The sequence below is a fragment of the Pezoporus occidentalis genome, unplaced genomic scaffold (assembly GCF_034315485.1).
Source record: "Pezoporus occidentalis ecotype Australia unplaced genomic scaffold, CSIRO_AGI_Poc_V1 ctg138, whole genome shotgun sequence".
Classification (NCBI taxonomy): Eukaryota; Metazoa; Chordata; class Aves; order Psittaciformes; family Psittacidae; genus Pezoporus; species Pezoporus occidentalis.
Window position 1 is genome coordinate 1493277 of NW_026913188.1, and position 16538 is coordinate 1509814.

Here is a 16538-nt window from a genome sequence, read left to right on the forward strand (position 1 = left end):
ACAAGGCACCAAGGTTCTCACTAGGAAAGCTTTTGTTTCAAAATATTTGTAAGTTTACTATAACGTCAACCTAATTTGTATTTCAGAACTTGCCCTTTTCCCAGACAGGTTTCTGTTGGTGGTGGTGGATTAATTCTAGGTTGTTTAAATCTGAAGTTGAAATTCAGTTTCACAAATGAGAGTTGTTGTTTCCCATAAAAATTAATTCAGCAGTTTAATACAGCGTTAGCAAGTTTTTCTGGTGGAAAACACAAGTATTTTGTTCTGAAGACCAAGCAAATGGTGATCTTAGGGAAGTGTCTCCCTTCACAAAGCTGCTTTTGGGCTTATATTTCCACTCAGTCACTTCCAACTGGAAAATGAAGGTGGTTTTTCCACAGTTCCCAGCATCTAAATAGTCTTCCCTCAGTCCTTTGCAGTTGGAGATGCAGTTGCTTGGAAGGCCAAGAGACTGTTGAGCTCCAAGGATTCTCAACAGTTCAAACCATACAAAGGAACTGACTGAATAGACAGGCCCAAATAATCAGTCAGCACAATGCTTACCTATCCAAAGCACATTTCTCCTGTGCACAGAAGGCCAATTACAAGTCTTAAGGTAAGCATGCCAGTTTTACATTTGAATGATGAAAGCTATTGAGTGGCATACCCCACCCTCTGCTACTAGTACACAGTTTTTCTTCAGAGGGAGAGAAGATATTCAAGGTCTCACTAGCTCACCCTTTACCATACCTGAGATACCCACATGGCCATCAGAGGATGTTCTAGTATTTGTTCACTACTGTGGATTGCTCAATAACTTTATCAACAGACACTAGTTGATGTTATCAGCAGCACCAAAGAGCAACTGGTCATCAGAATACAAAAGGTAGGATAGTAACAGGCTATTATACTCAATTGAGCTTTGAGTTAAGGAATGCTGCAAATAAATCTAAATGAGGTCATGTATTAGAAGGTTAATACTCAGCTCTCTATACCACCAGTCTGCTGCTCATTTAAACAGGACTCCTTTCACTTCCTAGCTCTAGTTGTATCCCTCACCCCAGTTACAAGTTTGGTAGGAAACCTACCTCTCTAATGACTTCAGAGGGCCTATACAATTATCACATTCTTAAAAAAAAGCCCACATACAACTGATAATCTGGATGAACCAGGATATTTTAAGAGGCCATTTTACCCAGTTATCCAGTACCATCTGCAGAAAGTCTACGAGGCACACTGCCCGAGCCATTTTAACAACAATATAAGGTTTTGACAGTCAGAACTGTCAAAATGTTCTTGAATAAACAAACTCTTGATGCCTTCCCTAAATCATTTGATTTAGAAAGTGAAACGCTGACAAGAAGTAGGTGCTTCAGCAAAATTATCAAGTAACAAGTTCGTACTGGAACTGAAGTATACAAATGTAACTCATTTCCAATGAATAAGAGTTACAGAACCAAGCAATACTCCCAACGTGCCTTTACATCTGTAAATTCAGGTACCTATCATAATATCGTTGCATCACCCAAAACAATGGGTATAGGTAATCCCCCACTCAGATCTACCTTCAGCATTTAGACATCCTTAAGATATACCCTTCTGCTTTCTCTATGCTGCTCCTTTCCGCTATGACTGGGATAGTTCTCTACAGAAATTAGTCTGAATAACAGGGATGTTGCAAAAAAAAAAATGTGCAATAAGATGTTCTATCCAGCAAGTCAGAAGTACCTTGTCCACTTCAGCTTGACAAACAGGTGACATCTGCAGCTTTTCTACTGTTTCTGTATGAGCCCCACTAATGGCACAGCCAATCTACTGATACTGCAAAAAGTTCAAGGAGAAGATGTCAGTTTATACCACCCAGGAACCGGGCAGAACAATTAACATCCGTTACTGCTTCCTATTTGAGGACTTAAGAGCAGAAAAGCTATGTGAAGAACGGCACTGTTAAATCCTCATTTCCAAATATGGCACCATACGCATACCCCACAGGACATGTAAATTAGAGGCCCCTCTTTCTCCAGTATCAATATTCAGGCATCTTACAACAGGATTTACAAATGCAAACATCAGTGGTATGGTTACTGAATTGCTTACGCTGGTGCTCAGAATGCTGGGCTCTAGAATAATGAGCTCAATCTAATTTCATAATAAGGTAAAGGATATATGTGGCATTAACATTCATCTGCATGCACCTGTCCAGAGGACCTCAAATGGCGAGTTTGGAGCCAAACTGTCCACATCCCTCAGGTTACTAAACTCAGCAGTGAGAAATGAGCTAGCCATTGCAAACACCAGAAATCATAAGCAGCAAGAGCTTTTTGGCCACACCCTTTCTCCTATCCTAATGTATGAAATTTTAAGTAGTATATAGGGACCTACTTTTCCTGCACTGCCTTGGAGTTACCTTGCTGGCTAATGAGGACTGCTTTCTTAGCTCTTGAAACCCCCCAGTATCGAAATGATTTTCAAGTTACCACACGATGGCATTGGTACTGTTATAGTACCACTGAGCTATCACCAAGCAGAATTACATCTTGGCACAGGCAGCTCTTGCCACCAGAAATACAATTGTAGTCATACTGGTTAAAGCAAATGCATCTCTGGCTACAATTTCCAGCCCAGCATACTTTTTCAAACAGCTGCTGATCAACAATTCAGGCAAGACAGTTGAAACCAGACTGCACACACCCCAGACCACCACAAAGGAGCAAAGCAAGACAAAATTGCTACAAAGCCATGTTTCTAAATGCCACTTCCCTCTGCAATTATGATGGCAGACCATGACACTAAAGGAGAGCTGAGTTATCAGAGGTGCTTTCTATCTTAATCTTTGTTGTTTGTGAAATGATCCAATATACATAGCTGAAGGGCATGGCATTTTTCCTTCATTACTCAAAAGATCAGCTTATATAGCAACCGGCTGTAGTTAATAAAGGCTGAGACTGTAACAATCGAGGAAGTAAAGAACAGTGGGCACACTCTGCAGAGAGCTTAAGATCTTGAACAGTTTTTCTGCTCAGCGATCAAGACAAATCTGCACTATCTCCACAGAGAGGCAGAAGCACCAATCCTCCAAGGGCTCGACGGCAGTGAATCCACCAGCTACGTGAGAGCTGCCTCAGCCCTGCCCATGTCAAACGCTTAAAGCATGGCCTACCTGCTAGCTCAGAAAAGATCCCTCACTGCCCACCTACCTGGCAGTTCTTTTATTTTAAGCCTAAATCCCTTCCTGGGTGCAGAAAGAAAGACTTTCATTGGTGAGCTGTATTTTTCACAAAAAAAAAGTTAAGCTTAGAAAGAAGACAAGTGAAAAACTACTTCTTTCAGGAGTAAATAAAAATGCAATGAAACTCCAAGAATTGTCTTGAAAACTCGATCTTGCAGGATCAAGAGGAAAATTACTGTGCAATTACAGGAAGTCAACAAACATTCCTCCCACCCTGTTTCAGACACCTCAGTCTGAAGGTCCCCAGCCCTTGCCTGCATGGGACAGGAGGGCTCCTGGAGCCCATGGGGCACGGGGACACACTCCTGCACATCGCAGACTGCGGGCAGCATCAAGGAAGGTCCACCCCACGTATATAAAGACAAACGTGTGTCCACACCCACATCATTTTAATAGAGTTCAGACATCGCATAGCTTTTTAAATGCTGCATTTCAGGTTCGCATCCATCTCAGAGCTTGCGTTTATTGCAGTCTGTGTATTATGCAATATATTCCCCGACAGCACCCAGAAGAAAAGGGTGTGCACCAAGAGACCCACACCCCACCGCCCATGCCGTTTCTTTCCCATCCTCTGTTCCACCCAAGACGCTGGCAGCGGGGAAAACGCTAGGCAACGAGAGGAAACTCGAGGGTCTGGAAGCGCTGGTGGCTCAATCCAGAGTATGCCGGCGCTGCCCTTGGCACAATAGTTGGATGCAATACAACCGGGCGATGCGAGGCTGAAATACTTCCTGGGATGGCTGAAAGGGCTCATTCAACAGTCAAGGGTAATTCTTTATTAGCCGTCTTCCACAGCCCAACACAGAAACTACAACCCTGAGGGGAGGGTGGGGGACACAGCCATGTGCTTTAAGAAAGGAGCATGGCTCACTATTGTCTCCCGACTCAGTTTAACTGCCAAGCCCTTTTCAATTCCATTTTTCATCCCCCTCCCTCGTGTCTCCGAAGTCGGCAGAGGAAGGGAAGGCGCTCCGCCGGGGCACCGCCGAGCTGCCGCCCGGCCCCGGCGCCTCGCACAAACCGGCACCGCCCCGAAGTTCAGGCTACAGGGACCGACCACCCGGCCGGCGATAGCGATCGGCCGGCCGCGGCCCGCAGCCCGGCGAACGGGACCGGCAGGGTGCTCGTCCCGCCGCGGGGGCTCTCCCCACCTCCGCCCCGCAGCCGGGAGGGGTCCCCGCTCCCCGCGCTTACCTTTCACTTGACTTTCATACTCCGCTATAATCTCTTTGTCCTTTTTGAATCTGCTCGGGGTTGACATTATCCACTTGCTTCTTCCGCTTCTCCCCCTTCTTCTCCTTGTTTTAAATTATTATTATGAATTACTGATACTGTTCTGGAGGGGCTCCCAAGTTCTATGAGATGGCCACAAGCCCGAGCGAGCGCGGCGCCGCGGGGGTGGGGCCTGGCCCCTCGGGAGCGCCGCCGGCACGGGAGGCGGCGAGGCAGGGAGGCGGCGATCAGGCTAACCCCGGCGCGGGCACCATCGCCTCCAGGCACCGCCGCCGGCAGCAACGCGGTCCACGGCCCGGGGCCGCCACAGGGTGGGGCGGCGCTGCGGCGGGGCACCCGCTTCCACTAGGCGAGGGCGGGGGCTCGGCGGCTGAGCCCCACCATTGTTATCGCTCCTCACGCACCGGGGAGACGGGAAGGGAAGGAGGCAGGCAGGCAGGCGGCCGCGCTCGGTCCGCACGCCGCCGGCACTAGCTACTCCTGTCGCCGCGCTCGGCTGGGTGGGGACTCGCAGCCGGCGCCCCGCCGTGACTAACCTCGGGCGGCAGCTGCGCCGAGGCGCATGTCCCAACCCCGCACCCGAGCAGCGGCCGGCTCGGGGCGGCACCCCCACCGCACCCTCGAGAGGTGTCTCCGGGATTAAACTTCTCCCCGCCTTCCCACCGCTCTCTCCTCCCTTCCTGCCTCCCCCCCGCCAAGTCCCCGGTGGCGCCCGCTCCGCCTCCCCCTTGCCGGCAACCGCCCACCGCAGGCCCCGCCGCTCTGTTCCCCGGGGTGTCCCGCGGCGGGCGGCCTAGCAGGCCCGGCGGCGAGGGAAGAGGTCGCCGTCCGAGGCCCGAAGCGAGCGTATCGGTGGCCGGGTGCCCACAGGGGACGGTGGGTGAGGAGGCGATATGGTGACAGCAAGCCCTCGGTCTGGAGGGGAAAGTTAAAGCCCCGTGTGCAGCCACCGCCGAGCCGCACGGGGAGTGTGGAGGCTGGAGGGGAGATGTGCTCGTGGGGGACCCGGTTTTCCTTCCCTGTTTCAGCGGAGCAGGGCACGGTTGTGCTGATAGGGGCCATGGCTGCACCGGGGTGCGCAGGGGCCCGGTCCCTACAGGGTAGGGCACTATGAAGAGGAGAGCTGCGGTCCTCAGGACAGCGGGTCTTGCTTCCGCCTTCGCCTGCATTTTGCTCCCTTCGGATGTGGGTTGTTCTTGAGGGCAGGACCGCGAGCACCCCCGTGCAGGGCACTGCCTGCGGCACATGGGAGAAACACGCAAAACGGGGTGGGAGGCCATCCAAAATGCTGCTGCCTTGAATTGCTGTGTGTGGCATGCATGGGGCTGACCCTTTTAGATGGTCATGAGCAGTGTCAACTTGAGAAGGATGGACTCCAGCCCTGTGAGTGATGGTGCACAGCCCTCCCTGTGAAGTTGGGGCTGTGTGAAGGATGGTGGTGGTCCAGAAGCGCAGGAAGAGCTAGAGCTGGCAGGTCACCGAAGGGGAGAGGTAGCCCAGGCATGCCCTTTCTCCTGTGTGACTCCAGCAGCAATGGACACAGCCTCCTTCTCTGCCTGCAGAGCTGGCACCTGGCTCAGCCCTTTGGGGCTGCGCAGGATGAGCTTGCTGCCAGCTCTGCAGGCAGAGAAGGAGGCTGTGCGTGCCAGGATTTGAGCACAGTTGTTCACAGATCCAGTAGCCACACTTCTAGGTCCTGGACAAGTTTGGGAATCACCTTCAGGAGTCAGGTGTGATTCAGGTTGCACCACCCCTTTTCTCTGACTGCCTGAAAGTCAGCCTTTACCTGAGAAAAGACTGTTAAAGAAAAAGCTTGAACACAGAAAGAGCAAAGAGCAACGGGCACTGCTGCCTTGTGATGGGCAAATAATGTGGCCATCAGTCATGAGTCAAAGACAAAAGCAGAACCTCAAGGCAACAGCTACAAACTTTGGGCTGTAAAGAGGTCAGCTCTGTAGAGGTTAAAGGCAAGCAGGGGACTTTGAAGGCAGAGAGGGCTTTACTGATGTTACATATATCCGGGAGTGATTAGGCGAAGTTGCAGACTATTCACAAGGAGTTTCTAAAACTGGCTGCTGTATGATTCCTCCGATGAAAGTGCCCAGACATCCTATTTTGGAGTCCTGACACTGCCAGGACCTGACCTTTCAGGTCAAACAGGAGTGAATGGTGGGATCATCTGCTGCTGGGAGTGTTCAAGCAGGCTGCCCGGTAATTTGGCTGGATTTGAGCTTTAGTGCTATGGGGACCCGGCCCTTTGAGGGCAGTGGCACAGTTAACTGTACTTAGGCAGACATTCATGACTGTATTTATATTTGATTCTTATAAACACACTGCCTTATTATTGCAGTCCCTCACTTCCACACCTCTACCTTTCAGCAATAAGTGTATGTCTGTCCCTTGCAGTTCATCCTTCAGTTTCTTTAGGTACCATGCTCTCCCCTGCTACGGGATCATGGTAACAGGATTCCTGCTCCTCTTTCCCTCTTCATGTATTATTCTCTGTGATTTTATTATGTTTCTTCTTCTTGCCCTCCCAGCACATTCTCTTTCCAGTGCTGATCCCAATTCAGATCACCTAAAGCAATCTTGGTACAGGAGGTTATTGTCTGAAGACAATTCAGCTCCAAGCTGGATGGTCAAATTACATCCCTTGAATAAGAAGCCAGCTTCAAAAGAGCAGTCATCTCTGTAATCCCACCCAACTCTGATTTTCATCTCAGTCTTTGATGCTCACTGTCTTGCCTCCTGGCTGTTCCAGTCCATCTGTTAAACTGGGTATGGGTTGATTTACAAGACATTGGACTGCGTTCCCAAGGGACATGGGGCACTAGCTGGAGATTAGCTGAGTCTTGCCTGGTCTTGCAGAGCAGTGTTTTTGCAAATGGTGAGGACAAAGATGGATGGTGAAGCCCTTCATGCCTTGCATGAGGCTGTGCAGGCTGGCATCTCCGGCCAGGCCAGTCCCCGCCTCCCTTGCTCAGGAGCTGGGCATGTGAACCATACACAAGGTTCACGTGCCCAGCTCTTCCCTCTGTGCTAACATGCTGCAGCCAGAGGATAGGCCTGGCCTTGCAGAGCCAAAACAGAGGCTGCAAGCAGAGCATTCTGTTACTTTGCAATGGCCTGTGAAGATGCAGAAGCCATCTTCTGGCTCTGGAGATTGATCTCCCTTCACTCAACCACTCGGCTCAGGGGTGTGTGTCTATGGTAGGACCACCAACCAAGGGTGGACCTGTGTCCCAGCAGGCTTGAGTATGCCAGGCTCAGAGCTGCCACAGATTCTGGATACCCTGGGTTAGGGTTGGCCTCCAGGAAAACCAAGATTGAGCAGGCTGAGAAAACTGATTTCCCTTCCCTTCTGAACCATTCCCCCCAGCCCCCTCCCCCCCCCGGCTCTTCTTTAGAGATTGGCAAAGGATTGTGCATTATTACATGGGGGTAATCTTCTTTTAAGATGTTCGTGGCAGCTCAAGCCTCCGGACTCAATTCTGCACTGATTTATATGGCCTGCAATCCCATCGTGAGGATGGTGATTGCATACGAGCAGACCGTGGCTGGGCTCTGCAATGCCAGGTTTGAGGTGACTTACAGGACATAGAAGATTATTACAGAAATGCCTGTCTTTTGAAACCTGTTCTCAAAGAGGTCCCCACAGACTTCCTAACAATTTCAAGAGGAGCAAGGCTGGAGCTGTGAAACAGGCTTGCTATATGAAGCCCTGTGCACATGTGAATGATGCTTGACAATTTGTTTATCCATAGTGTTGTTCTATGAACTCTGAATTATTGCATGTAGAATATAACTAGGTCTTGGCAGGGAGGATGCTATAGGCATTTAAAAAGTATTAGGAAAAAGCTTATTGAGGGCACATATGTCATTGCAGGAGGCAGAGTTGTATCAGTAATGCAGGGTAGCAGGGTACTACAGTGGTATAATACTGGTTCAGGGTTGTAGGCTGTACCTCAGTGTGTGGAGTTAGATAGTCTACACCATCAGGGAATTGGAAGTCTTGAATTATGTATGATAAAACAGAGCTGTGTTTATACAGAGAGCAGTTCCTGCAATACTTCATGCACTCAGTGCAAAAAGGGAGTAACTTGGGCATGCTGGATTCTGCTTGCTTGAGAACTTCATTATTGCATTTCATTTACACAGCCTGATGAGCTGTGCAGTATTTTCTTTCTTCTGCTGATAATAAAAATAGACTGTATAACTGATTACTGGAATATCACTGAGCTGTTCTCTGTGAGCACATAATGAAACACATCGACCCCCTTAAATAACAAAACCCTACACTAATTTTCTTTAGGCTGAAAAGAAGACGGGAATAATTAATCTTGCTTTATAATTGCAGGCAATCAGTCACTTTACAGTTGGACAGTAAGTCCTTAAATGAAAGACCAAGCTTTAACTGAAACAATGAAACATTTGATTATTATTGAAAAATCACTAAGAGGCACCGTTCAAAGAGTGCATTTAAATGTTTGCCACAGATAAGATGCACATTTCTATAGAATCAAATCTATTTGCTTGGGAATGAGATTATTTTAGTAAATACAGTTGCTTATCTAAGATATAAAACCAGCAAGGCTTTTTTTCTCTCTCTGCCCCCAACTGTGCAGCACTTAATGCTGCTCCGTGCTTATAAACTCCAGAGACATGGAGACAAAATCTGGGCTTATTGGTTTTGTCACAGGCTGCAGAAAAGCCTGGGCTTCACCCTGGCTGATGGGAAAGTGAGTGGCTCTGAAGCATGCATCTGGACCTTCACAGCAATGAAATGAGGATCACGAGCTGCCCAAACATCAGTAGCTCATGAAAGATGTTTCCCTCACTTGAGATTCTCTGTAAGCCTAAGCAGTCACTAACCTTTCATTTGTAGGAGCAGTACTCTGGCCACTGACATGGGTGTATTCATTGTAAGGGTCTGTGGACATGATCTGTTCCAGAAGTAAATGAAGAAAAGGGATTCTTATTGCACAGTAAGAGTATTTACAAGGTGGAGTATGTAGAATTGGTAATGCGCTTTAAATTCATGCCATATCTGGGCCCATAACAATTTTGAATCCCTAGGAATTTACTCGGTACTTCAGATTACTGGTTTTCTCTGTTGAGCAATTGTTGGGTTTCTTTTGGATATAATGATCTGAGTGCCCGTTTTGTGAGCTTCACACAGCTAAATTTAGGCAACTAAAGTCATATGCCTAATCTAAATGAGTCATTTAACCAAGTCATTTAACCTCCCTCAAAAGTCAGTCAAGAGAGGTGAGCACGTCCTTGGTAGTGATCACTACTATTTTACTCATTCCATTTAATATGGATTTTGTTCCGGTTTTCCTTGCTGTCATAACCAGGGTCATATAAGACAGGAGCGTTATCCTCTTCATAAAACCCAAGTGTAATATGCTAAATGTTAACATCAGTCTATTAGGAATATGGTTATTATTTATAGTCCCTTGCTCCTGAATAAAATGCACAGCTAAGCATAAGCAGACTGCGTTTGTTCGTTTGCTATTTGCAGTCACATTGGGAAGTAATCCTGTTGCCATGTCATCTGAAGGAGGATTCGGGGAAAATGACCATTACACATTAGGTACCTTCTACATAAATTTGTGTGTGTTCACAGCCAATCTGCTGTGTTCAGACGCATGTGATAGCGCTCTCAGCATGCAATGCATCTGAATCCAGTGGAGAATTTTTCACATCACAGGAAAAAAAAAAATCTTCCAGGTGAAATCACTGATTTAAAATGAAAGAGATCCTTCCTGGAGAAGAGAAGGCTGCATGGAGACCTCATAGCAGCCTTCCAGTATCTGAAGGGGGCCTACAGGGATGCTGGGGAGGGACTCTTCATTAGGGACTGTAGTGACAGGACAAGGGGTAACGGGTTAAAACTTAAACAGGGGAAGTTTAGGTTGGATATAAGGAGGAAATTCTTTCCTGTTAGGGTGGTGAGGCACTGGAATGGGTTGTCCAGGGAGGTTGTGAATGCTCCACCCCTGGCAGTGTTCAAGACCAGGTTGAACGAGGCCTTGGGTGATATGGTTTAGTGTGATGTGTCCCTGCCCATGGCAGGGGGGTTGGAACTTGATGGCCTTAAGGTCCTTTCCAACCCTAACTATTTATGATTCTATGATTCTATGATAATATGGTAAGGTTTCAGCCCTGGAGGATTGATGCAGTCTGGGACATGAACAAGCATTGTATTTCTTCTGAAGCAAAAAGAAAAGCACAAACCCAATTAGTTTCATGTTATTTTGTTTGAAGAAATTAATGAAACCTAAGGCAGTAATTGGTATGTCAATATTTAGTCCTTTGGCTTTTACAGTCATGAAGTGCATGTTAATGTTTCCTTGTTAACTTGTTCATTTTGAGCAGCGCTAATAGGTCTAATGACATAACTAATATAAAGTGATGAGGCTACTTTATGCCTTTTACTGTTAAGAATATTATTCGTTTTTAATATGGTGTTGCTGTTCACTTCCCAATTAGTAAGTACAAGGAGAAATGAATTCCGAGAAGTAACTTTCTCACTTAATGAGAAGAGACTGAGGCAGTCTTGCCACTTTGAAGAAATATAGAAGTAATTGCGTCCTCATTGCAGGGTTTGTGTTCTCTCTGGGGCTACTTTTGTCCTCTTGGTAGCCTTTGAGACTCTGGTTTTCCACTTCTCAACATAATGAGCCAAATGTCCAATTTGCAAGCTTCACGCACCTAAATTTAGACAAGGGCATGTGCCTTACATCTGCCAGCTAACATGCATTAGCATTATTCTGGATCTTTATCTTCTTAAATTTAACAGCTATTTTGTCCAGAGAAGCACCATGATGGTTTTTGGTTTAGCTTTTCTTTCCAAATCTGGTGAGGGAACACTGATGTATTTGAGAGAACTCTTCCAAGTGAGCCTAAGGGGCTATGATGGTGGCAATTCACTGTCTTTGATGAGCAGATAATTGCAACTCTGATAATGAGCTTTCAGTTTTAAATCTTCTGTTTGCATTATGTCCGTTCTGTCAGTTCCCAGCTAAAAATGAAATACGCCTGCTATTTCATTGCTCCTGACCTTCTCATGCTAGTGGTTTTGGGTGGAGAACATTAGAAATTGGGTTAAGTTGAAAAGGAGAAGAAACTTCAGCATCAGAGAATTAAGGGCATTCTATTTTTAAAACCCAGTCCTATGTACTCCATCATGCTGCTGTTATCTGACTTCAACTAGAATGCTTATATGAATAAGGCTGCTGGATTGTACCCACAGAACTTAGATAGGGGAACGCAACTCCTGGTCGTGCTATCCTAATATGGCCTTCATGAGCCATCCAGATTTTACACAACCTCATCTTTCTGGGTTGCTTCAATCGGAGCCAGTAGTTTAAAGGTTGTGAATCACCCTCATTTATCTCAAAAGGGCATTAATTTTGAAGCCCAGCAATGACACTTCAAATGTCAGCCTTGTTCGTTTTCTCAGAAGCATCTTTCTAGCCTGCTTATTCATTAGTGTGGGCTAGAGGGGTGGGAACAGCTGCAGCCTATCAGGCTCAAAAAGTGCCTCGCTATTAATGGTCTACCCAGCACATTGCCATTTCTCTGATTCAGCCCCTCAGCCCACCCTCCGGCTGAGCCCTTGCCCAAGAAAAAGTCACACATGGAGAGAAACGAGTGGAAAAAGAAAAGCTCTTTCTGTAATGTTTTCTCTTTTGATTGTTGATAGCAGCAACATGCTGCTTTCCCCATTTCTTTTATCCCTCAGCCACTTTTGCCTTTCCTGTTGCAAAAAAGACAAACCAGAATCATGCAGGAGGGGTGTCACAGAATCATAGAATCACAGGATGGTTTGGGTTGGAAAGGACCTTAAGATCATCAAGTTCCAAGCCCCCTGCCATGGGCAGGGACACCTCACACTAGACCATGTCACCCAAGGCTCTGTCTAACCTGATCTTGAACACTGCCAGGGAGGGAGCATTTTGATGCTGATTTAGAGCAGTCAGATGGCTGAAGGTGGTAATACCTGGGCAAATGAAGGTAGGAAGGGATACAGGCACCAAGCTGGGCCTTGGGGGACCTGATATTTCTGTATTTTGCTTAATACGAGTTTAACGTCACTCAAAATCCCATCAGCTAGAATGACCTGAGAGCACTCCAGGGTGAGCTGGATGGTAGCAGCTTTAACAGTTTCAGGCTGCAGAAACAACTGAATCCAGACCTTCTGCTTCTCAGACTGCTGCTGTCCTATATTAAAAGACATCACAATTTCCTTCTCCTGCCATTGGGTTTTAAAAGACAAGGGTTAACCCCAATGCTTTCTTTTAAAGACTTGATACTTGTGTGACTCTCTAAAGGGAAGGTGGGACCCTCTAAAGGGAAACTCCTTGCTGCAGTCTCCTTTTCAAAACTCTGTGCTAAACACCTATCCCTGTGCAGGAGGGAGAGACTCCAGCCATTTCCCTCTCCTTGCCTTTTCTTATTGTCTGGCTGTGAGAGTCTCTTCATGTTGCCTGCAGGGTTTGGGGTGAATTTTGAGGTATCTGTGATTCCTCAGGCAATGCCCAAGTGCGTGCTGAAGAAGTGTGGACTCACTGGGGGCTGGAGGAAGGAGATGCTGTGGGTACCCATGTTCTTTATTGGACCCTGCTTTCTGTCTTATCCTCAGGTTGCAGCTTACCCTCTCTGCACACTTAGGTTGCTGGCTGTCATCGACAGGAAAGACATGGTAGTTCAAGGGTAAAATATAATGGTCTTACCCTCACAATTGTGGCTTCAAAGTAAAGCTGTTTAGCTTTTGTTCCAGTGTCCAGGAAGACGTGTCCCGCATGGGACAAAATCAGTAAGGAGCTCAAGAGCAATTTTTGCTTTTATTTTTGGCATTTGTTTGTGTTTTTCTTACCGTTATCTTCCCGTTATTATTTTTGTTCATCAGACCAATGTCACGATAATTGGGTTTGCAGGTATTGCAAACTACACATAAGCATACTTGTCTCCGAGTGAATAACGTTCTTTATAGAGTTATCTCTTTCTCTTGCGCACACAGATAACCAAAAGCTTTCTGTTAACACCAACTGCTTCAAAATTTTGTTTTGACCCAAGTCTTAATGCGACTGACAATATCTGTTTAGGATGATCCATAGTTTACAAAAGTGCAGAAGACAAAAGGTGCCTAGAAAATCCTTCCTGGGGACCACCGGGACGGTTTCCAGGGAAGCTGAAACGTATTTCAGATGTCACAGCTCCCTCCAGTGGGAAGAGGGCGGCAGCGGACTAGTGCCAGGAGGAGGTTTCTGCAGGCACCACCCTAAAGATTCCAAACCTCAAAAAGAAAGTATTAAAACCACCTTCTCCCCCCACCCCCCAATGCAGTAGCTGATTCTCCCTTCTCTCCACACAACGTAATAATATTTGAACCAAAGATCTGTATAAAATCTGGGAAAATGAACCTACATATACCAGATTTTCATATAGACTCAAACCAAGTATTTCCTGTTACCTACCACGTAAGTCCAGTTGTTTGTATTGAGTAGGTGGCATGGCTGATGAAATCACAGCATCTGAGATATACTAGGATAAGGAAGGTTTCCTGTATTAACATCCTGCAAGTATTCTTCGACATCAAATAACTGAAACAAATGCAACACGAAATGCATGTCACTCATTTGAACATATGTGAGTTGGTGTAGGTTTGCTTTCATAACACAGATTACTGGTATTTTTGAACCTCAACAGGAGCTGATTCCTCCTTTTATGGCTTTTCAAGTGTGACTATGAATGAAGCCATGTCCATGTCAATGGCAAAGTCTAGCCCAGGCTACATAACAGATCCAGAACGGGAATAGGTTCTTTCTTTCCAAGAACCTGAAAACACAGGACAATTATTTTTGAAGATCTCCAATATTCTGATATTGGGTGTCATTTTTTGTGTGACTTCCCTATCCCAGAAATCGTTGTAGCTTCTGGGGAGATGATGCCTTGTGGTACATGCATTTTATAAATATCTTCATTTTCCCAAATACAATTTAAAACACCACCTATATTAAAAATTTTAGATGAATAATGTAATATTACTGGATTGATAATTTGATATGAGAAGAAAAGTAATTAATGGGGTTTAATGCAGTTCATTGCTGCACCTTTCCAACCAGCTTCTGCTTATGTTACTGTCTATATTAAGTAGTGATTCAAGCTGCAGGTTTAAAAATGGGCTTGTGGTTGATGGATGATGCTGAAAAACTAAGGAATAGATTCATCATGAGGGTTATAGTTAGGTGGTGCTCAGCCTATGAGAATATGTGTTAGGTACAATGGTATCAGCACCTGGAGACACAGCAGCAGCACTACGCAAAGCATGTGCATTGTTATCTGTTCTCAAGGTACATCAGATGTTGCCTGGCAACTGCATGTAAGCTTGTCAAGTAAGGGTCTTAAATTATGTCCCTGTGATACTGCATGACCACAGAATTAAGAACATTGACTCTGCCCAATCGCTTCAAAAATGACATTTAAAACAAAATAAAGCTCCTTTTCCCAATCATCAATATGCCTTGCCTTAACCAAGCATACTGTGCTTCTGGTGTTCCTAAGCACACACTACAGCATTGCAGTTCCAGGATAATTATGCAGAAGCTTTTTTCTTTTTCTTGAATATTTTAGGATTTCTCAGATTTATAAAGCATTCTTCATGCAGTCAGGGGACGTTGCTCCTTCTTTTTTCTCTGTCAGTTTGTGCTTACATCTCTGCACTCACACCAACAAGGAATTGGTGTTATTTTTCTCTCTTATGGCTTGGACCTCTACCTTGTGTAAGGAAAGCCACTAATACGCAGACCGCCTTGGCACATATCAGTAGTTTACAACGTACTATATCTACATTTAGGTAAGTTAAGGACACCTGAAAAGTTAGATCCAATGTATACTATCTTCCTAGGTTTCTGTAAACTGTAACTACTGCACTGTATCTTAAAAAGACTGAGAGTGAAACACATTAGTAAACCGCTTGTAAAATCACAGCTCTGATGCACACTCTAATCCATGGTCTTCAGTGTACTAGCCTCTGTGAAGAACTTATGGAGAGAAGAAGTTGTAAATCGCATGAATCTTTGCAGACACAGGGTCAGCAGGAAAGTTGTCAACATTTTCCTGAAGCACAGTGTCTGGGACACCCTGCAGTGTGACAGTCACCCCTCTATTCAAGCCCACTTTTATGGTGTGAATTAGGAGTAGATCTCCTGCTTTAGGGTAAATACTCTAACCAGAAGGTGGGTAACTGAAAGGGTGTCATGATTTCACATTTCTGTTTTGTGGACCCCTGCCTATTTGAAGGTCTTAAACTTTGAGACCGCCTTTTGGACTAGACCTCTGAAAAGACTTAAGGAGATGCTTTGTTGCTCATAGGTAGGAAATCCCAGATACATGTAGAAATTCAACTATACCAAACAAGAATTTTCAAGTTGCATGGGCAAGTTTCTAGTGAGGTAAGATGCCTCCAGCAGTATTAACCATCTCCTGTAGAGTTCTTTGAGTTGAATTCTGAGACACAGGTATTCAGTTCTAAATTATTTCAGTATTTTATCAAAATCCTAGTCCATTTCTTCTTTTTTTATTTATTTATTTTTATATATGGGCCAAAGTCCCCATTGAGATTGTGCTTTTTTGGTGGTTTTATACCTAATTGCTTATCAAGGAACCTTCAAGAAATAACTAAGTAAGTGCTAGATTTCTTCTAAGAAAACAGCGTGGGAGATCATCTAACAGAGGATAGAATTAATAGTACCCCCTCATATCATACCCAGCTCTGTACAACTTTCTTGCTGTATGGTTAAATGAGAGCAAAAGCCAAATTTTCTCAGGCACTGTTGCTTCTTACTCAGAATTTTCAACTAATTTCACATTATACTTTTTTCCTTCTGTTTTCCTCTTCTATGTGTGTGGAGTCCTCACCTAATTTTATAAGATGTATGAAATGTGCAAAGCTTACTATGGATATGAACATACACATTATTGAACGCAGCACTGGAGCAGGTTGCCCAGGGAGGCTGTGGAGTCTCTATACTTGAAGATATTCAAAAGCCATCTGAACATGGTCCTCAGAAAACAGCTGTAGGTGCTC

At 45.5% G+C, this 16538-nt stretch overlaps 1 protein-coding gene across 5 annotated transcripts in view; it reads right to left on the reverse strand.

Annotated features, from left to right (window-relative positions):
* The window catches only part of SRGAP1 (SLIT-ROBO Rho GTPase activating protein 1), a 141765-nt gene extending 136669 nt beyond the window's left edge, over window positions 1-5096 (reverse strand). Inside the window, exon 1 of one of the 5 annotated variants that reach the window (XR_009962974.1) lies at window positions 4403-5090. Coding sequence is in view for 3 of the 5 variants with exons in the window: in XM_062609444.1 (XP_062465428.1) it covers window positions 4403-4469 (67 nt within the window). In the remaining 2 variants the exon portion in view is untranslated. Of the gene's footprint in view, window positions 1-4402 lie in introns of all 5 variants that reach the window. The other 4 variants (XR_009962975.1, XM_062609444.1, XM_062609445.1 and 1 more) reach the window with 4 other exon arrangements.
* Window positions 5097-16538: the final 11442 nt, after the last annotated feature.